The 16,838-nt window shown below is 35.1% G+C and overlaps 2 protein-coding genes across 2 annotated transcripts; both read left to right on the forward strand.

Annotated features, from left to right (window-relative positions):
• Window positions 1-107: 107 nt before the first annotated feature.
• On the forward strand, window positions 108-3,352 carry LOC107769967 (reactive Intermediate Deaminase A, chloroplastic). The gene is made up of 6 exons (XM_016589226.2): window positions 108-334; window positions 1,472-1,587; window positions 1,717-1,761; window positions 1,898-1,971; window positions 2,065-2,114; window positions 3,007-3,352. Exons 1-6 carry the CDS (start codon window positions 151-153, stop codon window positions 3,099-3,101), a joined length of 564 nt encoding a protein of 187 aa, XP_016444712.1. The 5' UTR covers window positions 108-150; the 3' UTR covers window positions 3,102-3,352.
• Window positions 3,353-6,414: 3,062 nt separating this feature from the next.
• On the forward strand, window positions 6,415-10,981 carry LOC107769968 (purple acid phosphatase 18-like). The gene is made up of 5 exons (XM_016589227.2): window positions 6,415-6,753; window positions 8,180-8,848; window positions 9,475-9,663; window positions 9,878-9,966; window positions 10,446-10,981. Exons 1-5 carry the CDS (start codon window positions 6,607-6,609, stop codon window positions 10,663-10,665), a joined length of 1,314 nt encoding a protein of 437 aa, XP_016444713.1. The 5' UTR covers window positions 6,415-6,606; the 3' UTR covers window positions 10,666-10,981.
• Window positions 10,982-16,838: the final 5,857 nt, after the last annotated feature.

Genomic DNA, 16,838 nt, shown 5'->3' on the forward strand with positions numbered 1-16,838 from the left:
GGCCTAGATTCAGTCCAGCAAAACATTTGGGCCTATGACGGGCTTTAGGTCCGGTAGCCCATGCCTAGCATTACGGAATTAGGCAGCAATAAAAGGAAGGGAAAAAACAGAAAAAAGGCCACAGAAGAAACATAACAGAGAATCGGAAAAATGACGTGGGCCGCCGCAGCTAGTCGCTTCCAAATGCCAACAATGGACGTCGCCGCCCTACGCAGCCGAGCTCCGTTAGCGTTTGGAGTGGGCTGTGTCTCACTTGCTGGTGCAAAGTTTCGTCGGTCTATTTCACCAGCTCAATCAAAGCCTTTCGCTTGCTTAAGTACTTCCACTGATACCAGTGAGTCCATATTATCCTCTTCCTCAAAATAGCTGAAAAATTACATACTAATATAGGTTTTTTATTCATAATTAGAGCTTAACTTTGGTTTCCGGGGAAAGCAAGGAGAGGGAGAAAAGAAAAGAAAAATGGAATCATTTTCTTTCCTTTTTTTTGGGGGGGGGGGGGGTGTGTTTCTTCTTCTATTTACCTACTTTTTTTAAAAAACAAAAAATGTGTTCTGATACCGTCCAATATAGAATGGAATGAATATAGTGGATTCTTATAGCTGATTCTGACTAGTTTGGATTGAGGCATAGTTGATTGATGTAGATATCCTACCTATCAAATTTGCCTTATCTATCCTATGCAGGACTTATTAATATTGCGGTTTATTTGCTGATTGATCTTGTGGGATTATACTGTTGTTGTTGTTGTTGTTGTTGTAGTATTTGCTGATTGATGAGTCTTGTTGCTTCTCAGTAAGGCATAATGGATAAAGAGTATTCATTTATTCAACCCGAATCTGTTTAAATCTTATCCATAGTAGTTGCTGTGTTATTGTCATGTGCAGTCTGCATTTTTTGTGAGTTTTTACGTTTTCTTTGTATTTTAAAATTAGTTTTCAGGATTTATTTCGACAGAATATGCAGTGGTTTCTAACTTGGGAAACTTAGAGCTCGTTTGGTACGAGGGATAAGGGATAATTAATCCCGGGATTAAATTTGAGATGAGTTTATCCCACGTTTTGTTGGGATAAAATCGCGATATAACTAATTCCTAGATTGTAATGTTATTTTTATCCCTATGGGAGATGGTATAGCAATCCCGGGATAATTAACCCTGGGATAACTTGTTTCCCATCAAACGACTCCTTAGAGTTTATTGTAATCTGGGCGTGGATTATAATCCTACTTTAGGAATGCAACATGTTGAGTAACGTTTCATGAGTTATCACCAAAGACATGAGAATTTGATGCTGGCTTGCAGAAAAATTGATGCTTGATTGCTTTTTGCTGATGAATAACTGATAAAGTAATTAGTTAATTAGAGAATGAATAAGTTATATAAGCTGAATGTATAAAGTTATTTTACACTTTCAAGTATTCTTTCTCAAAGAGTTCTTAACCTTATTAACAAACATCTGTATGTCAATAGGTATAAAGGAGGCTGTTCACACTGATAAGGCTCCAGCAGCACTGGGGCCATACTCTCAAGCCATCAAAGCTAATAATTTTGTTTTCGTCTCTGGGGTTCTGGGTCTTGTTCCAGAGGTTCGTGATATTATCGAATCAGTTCTTGCAAATACTTACTCTTATCAAAAGCTTGAAACTATCCATGTAATATTTCCATCACGTGCCTTTGCTTTATGCAACGTTTAACTAACTTCAAACTGAATGCAGACTGGCAAATTTGTCTCAGACAGTGTGGAGGATCAAACAGAGCAGGTATTTTAGTACTCGGTCATCTTTGCATTTTGTTATGCATCCATATGTCATGATTATAATTAGGGTTATTGATATTAAATTGTTTCAGATTCAAAACACTGACTCTAAGATATCTGAGCTTAATATTGATTTCCAGGTTCTCAAGAATATGGGGGAGATACTTAAAGCAAGTGGCGTTAGCTACTCTGCAGTTGTTAAGACAACGATCCTGTATGATCTTTTGTTATTTCTTCTCCTGACCCCCTAAATTTGTGCTCTCATTATAGTCTTGATTATCGATTTTGAACAATTCTATCTCTACAGGTTAGCTGATCTGAAGGACTTCAAGACAGTGAATGAGATTTATGCTAAATGTGAGTCATGATACTGAGAAAACTAGTTTTGATTTTTGTGTAGTGTTTATGAATGAGATTCTTCCCATGGTTTTTCACAAGCAAGATCATCTTGAAAACTTGAACACTGAATTTAAAAAAAAAGAAGAAGGTCTGTGGTCTAAACAGTAGTCAAGCAGAAATATAAAGCTAGATGTACTACATTTGATACTTCTTAGTTGGTTGCAAAAGGCTCGTTTCTTGCCCTGCCTACTTTTCTTTTGCCAATTCTGTTAGGGATGTCTAAGAGATTGTGCATAAACTTTTGGACTGATCCAACTTTATTTTCTGCCAAAAACAATTACAAGTCTTACAGTATGCTCTTCCATAATGAAAATTCGTCGAGACCTGAAAGGAGGTGATTAGGATGAACTTAAACCAGTTTCTATTTGCTGGTAGAAATTGTGGGTGCCTATAATCGGACACCTGTACTTTGAACTCTGACGGCGTAGTAAAAACAATTGTGACATTGTATTCTGCATTTGAATGCTCCTTGTATAAACTTTCTGTTTGTGCTAGTCCCCTGTTAGTAATTAGACTGTTAGGAATCTCGAAGATGTGTTTAAAAAAGGAAAAGTGACCATATAATGTTCTAAACTCTCAGATGAAAAATGCACATAGTAAGATGAGTATGGTCACTTCTGTTGTCACTGATGATTGGAATTGCTAATTTGTGAGAAAAACTATACCAAAGCTCAATAGTGGAAAATAGTCATAGCCGGTTTTGCATGTCAGATAAAGAAATTCAGTGTTAAATCTTTGTCCACTTTATACTAGAACTAGCCACTTTATAAAGAATGTCTTCTTTAGCATGCTGCTTCATGTACTCAACGCAATGTGAGATGATGGAAATCTAAATTTGGCTATCTCGCAGATTTTCAATCTCCTGCACCAGCTCGTGCAACTTATCAGGTGGCAGCACTGCCAATGGATGCAAGGATTGAAGTCGAATGCATAGCAGCATTATGATTGCGCCCTTCATTGTTGCATTCAACTTCTGATTAAACCTCGAATGGAGAAAGTCTTCTGACTTCCTAGCTAAATTTGTTAGATTTAATAAGCGGATAGCTAGCTATTAGTTCGGGAGCTTTTGTTCTTCTTCTTTTAGCTCCAACTTCCCCGAGCTGAGAATAGACGCTATTTAAGAACGTACTGTAGCTGAGCGGCCATGAATTTTACATGTGATTGTGCTACACTATTGTGAAGAAAAAACTTAGTGATATGCTGGCCCTACTATATCCTATTTAGTCGTTGCAGAGTGCCTTGTCATTTCTTCAACCTGTAACCGAAAATCCAAACTGAAATTTTCATATGTAATTTGAACTGCCCGCACGGCCATCCCTGGTAGGGACTGTGTTAAAGAAGGAAAACATAAAAAAGGTGTAAAACCAACCATTAGAGAAAAAGATGTGCAACATTGATAGAGGCTCTTATGATTTGACTCAAAATTGGGGTCATTAACAAGTTCTACTCCTTCCTATTCTTCAAATCTTGGTTTAGAAAACTAAAAAAAAAAAAAGGATGTCCCATAAGCATGAGATATCTCGGTAAATAAACAATTGGGAAAAATTTAGTCACACCGTGTGTTCAGGGGCGAAATTATGTTGGCCCGAGGGTAGTCAATTGAACACTCTTTGTCGAATAATTATACTACTATATAGGTAAAATATTACTTTTTATTGATTAAAAATAGATTTTGAACACCTTTGAATTTGAACACCCTTATTGATTTTTCTGTCTTCGTCACTGCGTGTGTTTGTATCAAACTAATTGATTATGATATATGTTTTGTGCAGAGACTTATCTTATTTAATTATGGTTAAGTAATACATATTCTCACCCAAGTAAGTTGATACGATTTGGCGTCGACAAATGATGGTTGTTCTTGCTGATGGTTTCTGCAAGACAAGGGAATTCTTTTCATCCACCCCTTAATCAATTATCCACAAGACCACAAGTAGGGGTGTACAAAGTAAACCGACAAATCGTACCAACCCGATAATCCGAGTCAAATCGAGAAAAAAACCGACTATGGTTTGATTTGATTTGGTTTGGTGTTGGAAAAAAAACTCGACAATAATTGGTTTGGTTTGGTTTTAACTAAAGAAAGTCAAACCGAAACCAAACCAACCCGACATTACATATATAGAAATTTTAGATATATTTAATATATAAATATACTTATTGTGATATAATTTATAAATATTTCTTAAAAAATTTCATAATTTTATCTTTTAAGATATTATTTCAAGGTTGGACTTAGAACTTTTGAATGTTCCAATAAGTTTTATAGCCATTAATATTCGTAAATTAAATATGCTAACAAAAGCCAAAACCAAAATCAAATCAATACTAATGCTAACAAAAGACATTCAACTCAATACTATGAACGAGAATGTATTGAATATTTTTTTTTTGTCTTGCAATAATTTAGATAAAAATGCATAACCTATTTTTATTTTTTCTTTAACGTTTAGTCATGTAATTAATACTCCCTTATTAGTCTACTTATTTTATCATGACTTAGTACTTTTAGATTATACTTATTTTTATTATGACTTTTTAATTAGCAATATTCATATTACATAATTTTATTGTCTATATTGTAGAATATTTTAGGATAATGCCATGACACATCTCATATTTCGTATTATTTTTTTGGAAAATATTTTATATAGTTGTATCTTACTAGGATTAAAGAAATATTTTAAGCATAATTTATATTTTTTGTTCTACGAAAATTTTACCGTAACCCCCCCCCCCCCAAATTCGAATAACCCGAAAATCCGAGAAAATACGATAAAAACCGAGAGTTAAAAACCCGAGTTTTATTGGTTTGGGTTGGTCTTTAAATTTAATAACCCGACACAATTGATTTGATTTGATAATTATAAAATCTGAACCAACCCAACCTATGTACACCCCTAACCACAAGTAGCAATTCTAGCAAAATGGTGAATTGACTTTAGAGTTTGTGAAGAAAAAAGTCATATTCAGCTTGGAATCAACAAACTTGTGAGCCCTCTGTTGGTCATCCATTTATATCCCAGGATAAATGACATTATATAGTTGTTGTAAAAATAATAATCGAAAAATATTTAAAATTTATATATATTTTGTATATATATATATATTTATATATCATGTCATATACAAAAATTATACACTTTTTTGATTATTAGACGTAAATAATTTTTGACGGAGACTAAAAGTGATAATATTACTTTATCCAACTTTTAGTCGATAAATCATATCTAAGGAGTTTGTCTTCTACAAATTTGTTTTTCACTAGCTCATCACTTTATCATTTTTCATATTTGGAACCTACTGACCCACTAATCTAGAAAAGGCGGTACGATGCTAATTTAAGAGGAAAGTACTCTTTATTAAAACGAATTTATTTTCACTGCTCAAACTCATAATTTCTATATTTAGAATATAATCTATGGGTTCACCAGAACCCATAATTTCAGTTCAGACCTTTTATATATACTAGAAAACTTATTAAAATAATAAATTTTGAACATATTAATTAGATGAAATGTGGTAGAATTTAGAATCTGAACCCATAAAGTGATAAGTATGGGATCGGTCACATGAATACTCACTAATCATGTTTCTCTAGTTAGTGGGCGTTTCAACATAAAAATTATAAAATTTCAGAAAAAGTGAAAAAATAAAATTTTAAATGAAAATTAGAGTTGTGTTTAGACATGAATATAAATTTAGGTTATTTTTGAATTTTTGTGAGTGATCTCAAGTAAAAATTTTAAGAAATAATTTTTCAGAATTTTTCAAATTTTCAAAAAATTCCGAAATTTATCTTCAAAATGAAAATAAAAAATTTCAACGCCAAATATTAATTTCGAAAAAAATAAAATAAAAATCGGAAAAAGGAATCTTTTTGTGTGGCCAAACGGGACTTTATTTCATATTAGGCCAATAATGTACAAAACAACAAGAAATACAATAAATAGTGTTATTAGTTTTCTATATTTTCTTTTGGCATAAAAATCTCAATCAGAGCTAAATGACACAGAAAAACATAAAACTTAAAGTACACATTTTAACCACATACACCCAACTCATTGACTAGTCAGAATCTTGCCTAACCTCAAATATTATGCATAAAAAATTATTTTATCCATAAGCGGAGCCAGAATTTAAAGATTAGAAATTCGGAATTATAACTTTTTTAAATTAGATTCTAAATTAATAATTATTATATAATTAATAAATTTTATAAGACAAATACATAATTTGAATCAAAATTAGTTTATTCGACCGAAACCGTAGCGGATGGCTGGTTCCGCCCATGTTTATCTTTGTACTGAAGGAACATTATTCTATTGAGAAGAGAAAATATATATTAATTGGCTAAAGAAAAGGATAAAGAGGGAAGTGATAAATAAGGGAGATTCCAAATTTCAGTACATACAGTTTTTGTCAGTAAACAAAAATTCTTGGATCAAAGATGAAAATATTAGTAGTATTACTCTGTTTGATGGCTACTTTGTTCATCGATGGAACAGTAATTGCAGCAGGTGAATATGTTCGTCCTCCGCCTCGTAAAACCTTTCATCTGCTATGGAATTCTAGGCCTTCCTCACAACCTCAGCAGGTAACTATTATTTTGAATTTAAAGTTCATTTCTTTTGTTTTTACTCTGATTTTAGCTCTAGTTTTTTTGTTTTTTTATAAATGAATCGGGTTAAAACCGGAAGGTTACTATTCGGGTCGGATATATGAATCGGTTTTGCTCTAATTGGTAGCTTTAACTAACTTATGGGATTACACTTTCTTTGTTAACTGGATTTGGTTCCATCTTAGTGTTGTGAAAAGAAAGAATGAAACTTCTTATTGCCTGTTGTAAAATTTTGTCCTTTTGAAGAGAAAATGGACGAATTTGTCACTGTACGAAATTGAGCTACTGTGAGCTCTGTTAGGGGGTGTTTGGTACGATGGATAAGCAAAAATAATCCTCGGATAAAAATTTAGTACCTTCTTATCCTTTATTTGGTTACTAATCTCGGGATTAAAAATAGTACCGGCATAACTTATACTTGCCAGAGGGCGAAATTAATAATAATGTCAGGATAAGTTATCTGGGATAAAGTAGTAAAATTGACAATCTGAGGATTAATACAACATATCAAACAGTCAATAAGAAATAATACCATGATAATTAATCTCAGCAAAACTAATCTCCCTATAACTAATCCTAGCATAACTTGTCTTCAAAGCAAACGACCCCTTAGACTTCTGATCTAATCTTGCCCTGCTTTTATGAAAGGGTTTTGTTTTTGTCCTTGACCCCTAACGGAACTTCAATCTTAAGGTTATTTTAAACCAAAGTCGAAAGTTGAGAGGTAGAGCAAATTTGGACCTTTTCCTTGTTAAAATAATTTGGCTTTTAGCACCTAGTGATTAATGAAGCTGAAGGGATATCAGGGATTAAATCCTAAGCAGAGCAACAAAAACAATGTGGGTGATTTTTTGCATTTGTCCAAGACTTGGTGGACAGAGTTATTGGTACCTATAGGTGAGAGGTAGCAAGTCTGTCTGCAAAGCGGGTGCGGATATCACTGTTATCCCAAATAAAAGTTGAATGATCATTTTTGGTTTTGATTTGTTAAGGCCCTTACGGAATCCTATGTTATGCCTCTATGATCAGTTTGAGTCTGCTTATATAGACCATCTTTCGGTTCCTTAAGTTACTGAATATTGACCTGGAGTCAATATTTCTTTCTTCACAGAAAGGTACATTACCAGTTACTAGTATAGATTTTATGTGTTTCTTTGTACGACAAGCATAATTAAGTTAGCCGTGGTATGCCCGAGGTTCATTTGAATGACATCACTAAAGCTTGTAAGCCCCTAGAACTATATATTTTTTGTTTCATTTATGTTTGTCTAAATTTGTTATTAATGTTATTTTATGTTTTCAAAGACCTGTTGACTTTAGCGTGTAAAGTGATTATTTTGCATTTGGGTTCACGGTTTGAGCCGTGTGGACTTCATCAACGGAATTGATTCTCTCGTTGCAGGTTCACATCTCCTTAGCTGGGGACAAACACATTCGGGTCACATGGGTCACCACTGATGCATCTTGTCCTTCTATTGTTGAATATGGAACATCGCCTGGAAAATACAGTGCTACAGCTAAAGGAGAAAGTACCAAGTATAGTTATCTATTATATAGTTCGGGGAAGATACATCACACTGTCATTGGACCATTGCAAGAAAATACCACGTACTTCTATAGATGTGGAGGAGAAGGTCCTGAGTTCCAGCTGAAAACTCCACCCTCTAAATTTCCAGTTACTTTTGCTGTGGCCGGTGATTTAGGCCAAACTGGATGGACTAAGTCAACTTTGGACCACATTGACCAATGCAAATATGATGTTCATTTGCTCCCTGGTGATCTTTCTTATGCTGATTATTTACAATATAGGTGGGACACATTTGGTCAACTCGTTCAGCCGCTCGCTAGTGCTAGGCCATGGATGGTGACAGAAGGGAATCACGAAAAAGAAAGCATAATATTTCTAGAAGATGGGTTTGTCTCGTATAACTCAAGGTGGAAGATGCCATTTGCGGAAAGTGGATCCACTTCAAATCTCTACTATTCGTTTGATGTTGCTGGGGTTCATATCATTATGCTCGGTTCATATACTGCTTATGATGAATACTCTGATCAGTATAGCTGGCTGAAGGTTAGTAAAATGAACAATGCTCTATGTTTGAAGAAATTTATGATCAGGAATGAAAGTCATTAATTTGCTTTTGTTTCACAGTTTCACTTATGATATTTGAGGAATTTCCGATCTTTTGGAAGTTCCAACATATGAAGGTTAAAAATAATTTTGTTGCTTATACTTCCAGATTTTATAGATATCTTTGTCCGATGTTATATTAAGAGATTTTAAAACTTACATGAAAAACGGACCTAGTATCTGTAGTGAGGAGAGAATGAGCCGAGGCATGTAGTTTTTGAAGCAGTCGGACTTAGAATCTGTACTTTCAGGATAAAAAGCCAACATGTTGATTATGCCGAGGTGGTGAGCAGGCAAGAATCCAGTTTGGTTGGGGAGTGGGTTGAGATCCAAAGTAGCTTCCTTATAATCTTCAACCTACAGCTTTGGGTACAGAAAGACTACTTCTATTTGTATTTCATATCATATAATTAGAAGACATCCTCTTATCTAAGCTCTCAGCATTGTTAGTATATTATTGTTGAAGGAAAGATTAGAGAACCAAGAATCTCTTCAGATTCCATACTTCTTTGAAAATCACAATGACCTACTATCTAATTTAGTCAATTATGGACCTTGAGCTGCAGGTTGATCTTCTAAAGGTGAATCGTAAAAGAACACCGTGGTTAGTTGTGTTATTCCATGTGCCATGGTATAATAGTAATAAAGCCCATCAATGTGAAGGTGATGACATGATGGCAGCTATGGAGCCTTTGCTGTATGCTGCTGGCGCAGATATAGTAATCACTGGGCATGTTCATGCTTATGAGCGCACGGTATGCCTTCATTGCTTTTGCTTTTTCTACTTGATTCAACAACAACAACCCAGTATAATCCCACAAGTGGGGTCTGGGGAGGGTAGTGTGTACGCAGACCTTACCCCTACCCTGGGGTAGAGAGGCTGTATCTGATATACCTTCGGCACAAGAAGATGAAATGAGACACTTTTTCTTCTTGATTCCTTACCTAATTGTATCTATTTGACAACAGAAACGAGTTTACAATGGTAAACCTGATCCGTGTGGCGCTGTCCACATAACAATTGGCGATGGAGGAAACAGAGAAGGTTTAGCACGCAAGTAAGTAGCCCTTGTAGTAATTTCTCCCGTCATCTTGAGCATATTAACCATATAATGACAATGGCTGTAGCGCCAACAAGTCGAATTCTTAAATGATCTTTGTTTCTTTTCGGTTTGGACTGGATTTAGCTCAAGAGGTTTTACCATAGTAGTTGAGCGACTTTGACAACAAAGGAGAGAGTACAAACAAAAAAAGGGCAAGCACTTATACCGGGCTTTGTGAAGCCGAAGGCTCACTTAAACTGTTCTGGAAACTTAATCAAGTACTACCCCATAGGAAAAAAAGAAGTTTCCTCCCCCCCACCCCACCCACCCCCCCATTTTGAGTTCCAAAATTTTAAAGCACTACTAGTCCTAGCATTGCTTGTGCCGTTTTCATAGGACTCTTTTCCTATTCTCTATGTTGATAACTGTAGTTAAATATTAAGCATTAGTGTAAAATATGACATGAAGTTTACATGTCTTGGCACATTTAACAGGTACAAACAACCCCCGCCAGAATGGTCAGTCTTCCGAGAAGCGAGCTTTGGTCATGGTGAACTTAAGATGGTTAATTCAACTCATGCGTTTTGGAGTTGGCATAGGAACGACGATGATGAACCAGTGAGGTCTGATCAGGTTTGGATAACCTCATTGATCAGTTCAGGGTGCAATACTGGAGATAGCCATGAACTGAGAAAGATTCTTATGGCCTCTTAGTCCTGCATTCAACTGTATTCTATAGGCATGTAGATACATACAGGGGCGAAGCTACACTCTTTTAAAGGTGTCGGAAAATTACATTGTATATATAGGCATAATATTAGGTTTTACATGTATATAATATAGATTGAACACCTTTTGTCGATTTTTTTTAACTTCTTTCAAGTTTGAACACTATTGGAGAAATTCCTGGATTCACTACTGGAGACATAGTCAGATAATTGATTGTACTAATGTTGTATCGGGCAACCACATAAGAAACTGCGGAAAATTTTATTTTGTGTCTTATACAACTGACACTAGTTGTATGAAGTATCTTTTTGTCTCATAGTTTTGTGACTTCCTTCGTTCCAATTTATGTGAACCTGTTTGACTAAGTGCGGAGTTTAAGAAAAAAATGAGAACTTTTGAAATTTGTGGTCAAGAAAAGGGCCCAAAATATTTGTGTGGTTATAAAAGCTTTCCATTAAGGGTAGAATTGTAAGTGTAAGCTAAATTGTTACCAAATTCAGAATGAAGTCATTCTTTTTGAAATGGACCAAAAAGAAAATAGGTTCCCATAAACTGGAACAGATGTAGTATCTTCTATTAACTAAGCAATAAAACAAACATATAAAACTAATTCAAATTAAAGATGTAATAAAACAGATATAATAAAGTTCTTCCTTTCTTTTTAAACTTTTTAAACCCTTTTTCTATCTTGTTGGTTATAAGGAATTGTCTTCTAATGAAGGTTTAAATTGATGGATACATAAACATCAGAAAAGGGCCAAAAATACCCCTAACGTATTGAAAATGGTTCAAAAATGCCCTTCATTAACCTTTTGGTCTAAAAATACCCCTAACGTATTGAAAATGGCTCAAAAATACCCTTAACGTTTTATTCTAGGCTCACATATACCATTGAGACTAACAAAACATGGATGGTAAATTTTTGGCTCACCTTCCATCAAAATACCATATATTTTCTTATATGTATTTTATACCACATATATAAATTATATATATACATCATAATACGTGTAAACAAATAAAATATCCCATACATATTCTTTAAAGTTGTGTATTTTATAAATTATATATATCATTATTAGATAATTTATCACATATACTATTATAATAGAAAATATATAAGAACTATCGGTCGAAGTTATAACATGTTAAAATAAGGGAGCAGTTCCGCTCCATTACAATTTGTTCCATTAGATGTCAGTATTGCTTTGAATAAGTAACATATGTCTTTGTAAATTTTTAAAGGATGAGATTTTTTTATTTATTAATTCTCTATTATTATTATGGTTAAGTTTCTAAAAAAATATGTGAATGACCCGTCAACATTATGTTCTTCCCAGAAAGTAATATATATGTATATACATACATATATACATATATATATATATATATATATATATATATATATATATATATATATATATATATAGTATAAAATACATATAAAAAATATTATATATTGATGGAAGGTAAACCAAAAATTTACCATTCATGTTTTGTTAGTTTCAAGGGTATATGTTATAACTTCGACCAGTGATTCTTATATATTTTCTATTTTAATAGTATATGTGATAAATTATATAATAGTGATATATATAAAGTATAAAATACACAACTTTAAGGAATATGTATGGGATATTTTGTTTGTTTACATGTATTATGATGTATATATATAATTTATATATGTGGTATAAAATACATATAAAACAATATATGATATATTGATGGAAGGTGAACCAAAAATTTGCCATTCATGTTTTGTTAGTTTCAAGGGTATATGTGAGCCAAAAATAAAATATTAAGGGTATATGTGACCCATTTTCAATATTTTAGGGGTATTTTTAGACCAAAAGGTTAACGAAAGGGCATTTTTGAGTCATTTTCAATACGTTAGGGGTATTTTTAGACCAAAAGGTAAACGAAGAGCATTTTTGAACATGTTAGGGGTATTTTTGGCTCTTTTCCGCATAAACATTAATGCATGGAAACTGTTGAATTTGGGCAAAACTATTTGTCCCACATCGGTGGGAAGAGAAGGGTTGGGGGGATTTTCCCCCTATAAAAGAAGGCTTAATGTTTAGGATTTAAACACACCTCTCATTTGCCTTCTCATCTGTTTAAGGCATTTGTATCTTCTCTCTTTAGTATTATTTCACTTGTATTTTTGGAGTGAAATAAAATATTGGTTGTGTCCGAGGAGTAGGCAAAATTAGCCGAACCTCGTAAATTCTGGTGTTCCCTTTATTGTTGCTTTATTGTCTTATTTATTATTTGGTGGCTGTCATAATTTTTGGTATAGTAGTTGTGACTTATTCACACTATATACATTTGGCTTCCGCAACAATTGGTATCAGAGCCAAGGTACTGTCTAAGTATGCTCTGTGGTTGCAGCATAGTCTGATCTTCCACATCAGAAAAGATTTATCTTGGTAACTGAGTCAAGGTTCTGTCTGAGTATGCTCTGTGGTTGCAGCTTAGTCTGATCTTCCACACCAGAAAGGAAATAATCTTGATTTGTGTCGTCAGCTATTAAATAATATTTGTGTCAAAGATGGGAGACAATAAACAAGAAGAATCTACATCAAGTGTCAACAATACGTCATCATTGGCATCTTCGCTTATGACAAGAATTGTGTCAAATGCGAAATTTGCGGTCGAAATATTTGACGGGTCCGGACATTTTGGGATGTGGCAAGGCGAGGTTCTAGATGTCCTTTTTCAACAAGGGCTAGATCTGGCCATTGAAGAAAAGAAACCAGATGTTATTGGAGAAGAAGATTGGAGAATTATCAACCGTGTTGCTTGCGGTACTATTCGATCCTACCTTGCTAGAGAGCAGAAATATCCATACACAAAGGAAACTTCTGCAAGTAAATTATGGAAAGCACTGGAGGATAAATTTTTGAAGAAAAACAGTCAAAATAAATTGTACATGAAGAAGAGACTGTTTCACTTCACCTATGTTCCTGGTACCACGATGAATGAACATATCACCAGTTTCAATAAGTTGGTCACAGATTTGCAAAATATGGATACAACTTATGATGATGGTGACTTGGCCTTAATGTTTTTGGCGTCACTTCCTGATGAGTACGAGCACCTTGAAACTACTCTACTCCATGGAAATGACGAAATTTCTCTCAGAGAAGTTTGTTCGGCTTTGTACAACTATGAACAAAGAAAGCGAGAAAAACAGAAGGGCGGAGAAGGAGAAGCACTGTTTGTGAGGGGTCGTCCTCAAAATCAAACGAGGACAAAGAAGGGAAGATCCAAGTCAAGATCCAGACCCAGCAAAGATGAATGTGCCTTTTGTCGAGAAAAAATGCACTGGAAGAAAGACTGTCCGAAGTTGAAGAATAAGGCCAAACATAACAATAGAAAGGCTATTATGGATTCAAATGTAGCTGATTGTGATGATTCAGACTTCTCATTAGTTACAACAGAGTCATCAACATCATCAGACATATGGTTGATGGACTCGGCTTGTAGCTATCATATGTGTCCCAACAGGGACTGGTTCGTGGAATTTCAAGAAGGAGAATATGGAGTCGTCCACACAGCGGATAACAGCCCTCTTACCTCATATGGCATTGGTTCAATACGATTAAGGAACCATGATGGAATGATCAGAACATTGACAGATGTTCGATATGTACCGGATTTGAAGAAGAATCTCATCTCTGTGGGAGCCCTAGAATCAAAAGGGTTCAAAATCATTGCAGAAAATGGAGTGATGAGAGTATGCTCCGGTGCACTAGTGGTAATGAAGGCTAATCGGAAGAATAATAATATGTACCGCTATCATAACAGTACAGTTATTGGGACAGCGACAGTGACATCCAGTGATGACAAAGAAGCAGAAGCAACCAAGCTATGGCACATGCGCTTGGGACATGCTGGAGGAAAATCCTTGAAAACTCTATCAGATCAAGGATTGTTAAAATGAGTAAAGGCTTGCAACTTGGAGTTTTGTGAGCATTGTGTCAAAGGGAAACAGACAAGGGTTAAATTTGGTACAGCGATCCATAATACTAAAGGCATTTTGGATTATGTACACTCTGATGTTTGGGGTCCTTCCAAAACACCTTCATTGGGTGTGAAGCACTATTTTGTAACCTTTGTTGATGATTTTCCCGAAGAGTATGGGTGTATACAATGAAGAGCAAAGATGAAGTGTTGGGAATTTTTCTCAAATGGAAGATGATGGTAGAGAATCAAACAGGCAAGAGGATCAAGTGTATTCGCACAGACAATGGAGGTGAATACAAAAGTGATCATTTCAATAAGGTCTGTGAAAATGATGGCATCGTCCGACACTTCACTGTTAGACATACACCACAACAGAATGGAGTGGCAGAACGTATGAACCGGACCTTGCTGGAGAAGGTACAGTGTATGTTGTCCAATGCTGGCTTGGGCAAAGAATTTTGGGCTGAGGCAGTTACATATGCATGTCACCTCATTAATCGCTTACCATCTGCTGCTATTGATGGCAAGACACCATTTGAAAAATGGTATGGAAAACCTGTTATAGATTATAACTCTTTGCACGTGTTTGGCTCAACTGCATATTATCATGTGACGGAGTCAAAATTGGATCCAAGGGCAAAGAAGGCTATTTTTATGGGAATTACTTCTGGAGTCAAAGGATATCGCTTATGGTGTCCTATGACAAAGAAAGTAATATTCAGCAGGGATGTTACCTTTGATGAATCTGCTATGGTAAATAAGGTAACAGAAGATACCAAACAAAATGAAGGTGCTTCTAAGCAGGTGGAGTTTGAGGGAAAATTTATTTTTCCTACACAAGAAGCAGATGAGGAAACAAATGAAGATTACCCTATGGAAGGAGAGCCAGTAGAGGAGATTCCAACTCAGGAACCTCAACAACAACTTGAATCAATAGCAACCAGCAGGCCAAAAAGAACAATAATGAAACCTGTTCGTCTCATAGAGACGGTTGCTTGTGCAACCTCAATTGTAGCTGATGATGTTCCTACCACTTATAAAGATGCCGTCCAAAGTTCAGAAGAAGATAAGTGGAGGATTGCCATGAATGATGAACTACAGTCCCTTCATCAGAATCATACATGGAGATTGGCCAATCTCCCGAAGGGAAAGAAAGCAATTGGGTGCAAATGGGTATTTGCAAAGAAAGAAGGATTTCCTAACCAAGTAGATGTTCGCTACAAAGTAAGATTGATGGCCAAAGGATATGCTCAAAAGGAGGGAATTGATTACAATGAAGTATTTTCTCCAGTTGTAAAACATTCCTCCATTAGAATTATGTTGGCTTTGGTAGCACAATTGGATTTGGAACTAGTTCAGATGAATGTAAAAACTGCGTTTTTACATGGAAACTTGGAGGAGGAAATCTACATGACTCAGCCAGAAGGATTCAAAGTTGATGGAAAAGAAAATATGGTGTGCAAACTTGAAAAATCATTGTACGGATTGAAACAATCTTCTAGACAATGGTGCAAGCGATTTGACGAGTTTATGTTGCGGCAAGGGTACAAGAGAAGCAAATACGATCATTGTGCGTATTTGCACAAGCTTAAAGATGGTTCCTTTGTATATCTTCTCCTATATGTTGATGATATGTTGATAGCTTCCAAGAATTTGGAAGAAATTGATAAGTTGAAGATTCAACTGAAGAAGGAGTTCGAGATGAAGGATTTGGGTGAGGCAAAGAAAATTCTTGGCATGGAGATAATTAGAGATAGACGTTCAAAGAACCTCTGTTTATCTCAAAAGGAATATTTGAAGAAAGTACTTCAACGTTTTGGCATAGATGACAAGACTAAGCCAGTTAGTACTCCACTTGCTTCCCATTTTAAGCTAAGTAGTATTATGTCGCCAATGGATGAAGCTGAACGAGAGTATATGTCAAAGGTACCATACGCAAATGCTGTTGGTAGCTTGATGTATGCAATGGTTTGCACAAGGCCTGACATTCACAAGCTGTTGGAGTTATTAGCAGATATATGCACAATCCAGGGAAGGAGAATTGGCAAGCTGTGAAGTGGATTCTACGGTATATTCATAATACTGTAGATGTCGGGTTAGTTTTTGAGCAGGAAGACAATCAGTCTGTAGTTGGATATTGTGACTCAGATTTTGCGGGTGATCTGGACAAGAAGATCAACTACTGGTTA

The sequence above is a fragment of the Nicotiana tabacum genome, chromosome 1 (genome assembly GCF_000715075.1).
Source record: "Nicotiana tabacum cultivar K326 chromosome 1, ASM71507v2, whole genome shotgun sequence".
Lineage (NCBI taxonomy): Eukaryota > Viridiplantae > Streptophyta > Magnoliopsida > Solanales > Solanaceae > Nicotiana > Nicotiana tabacum.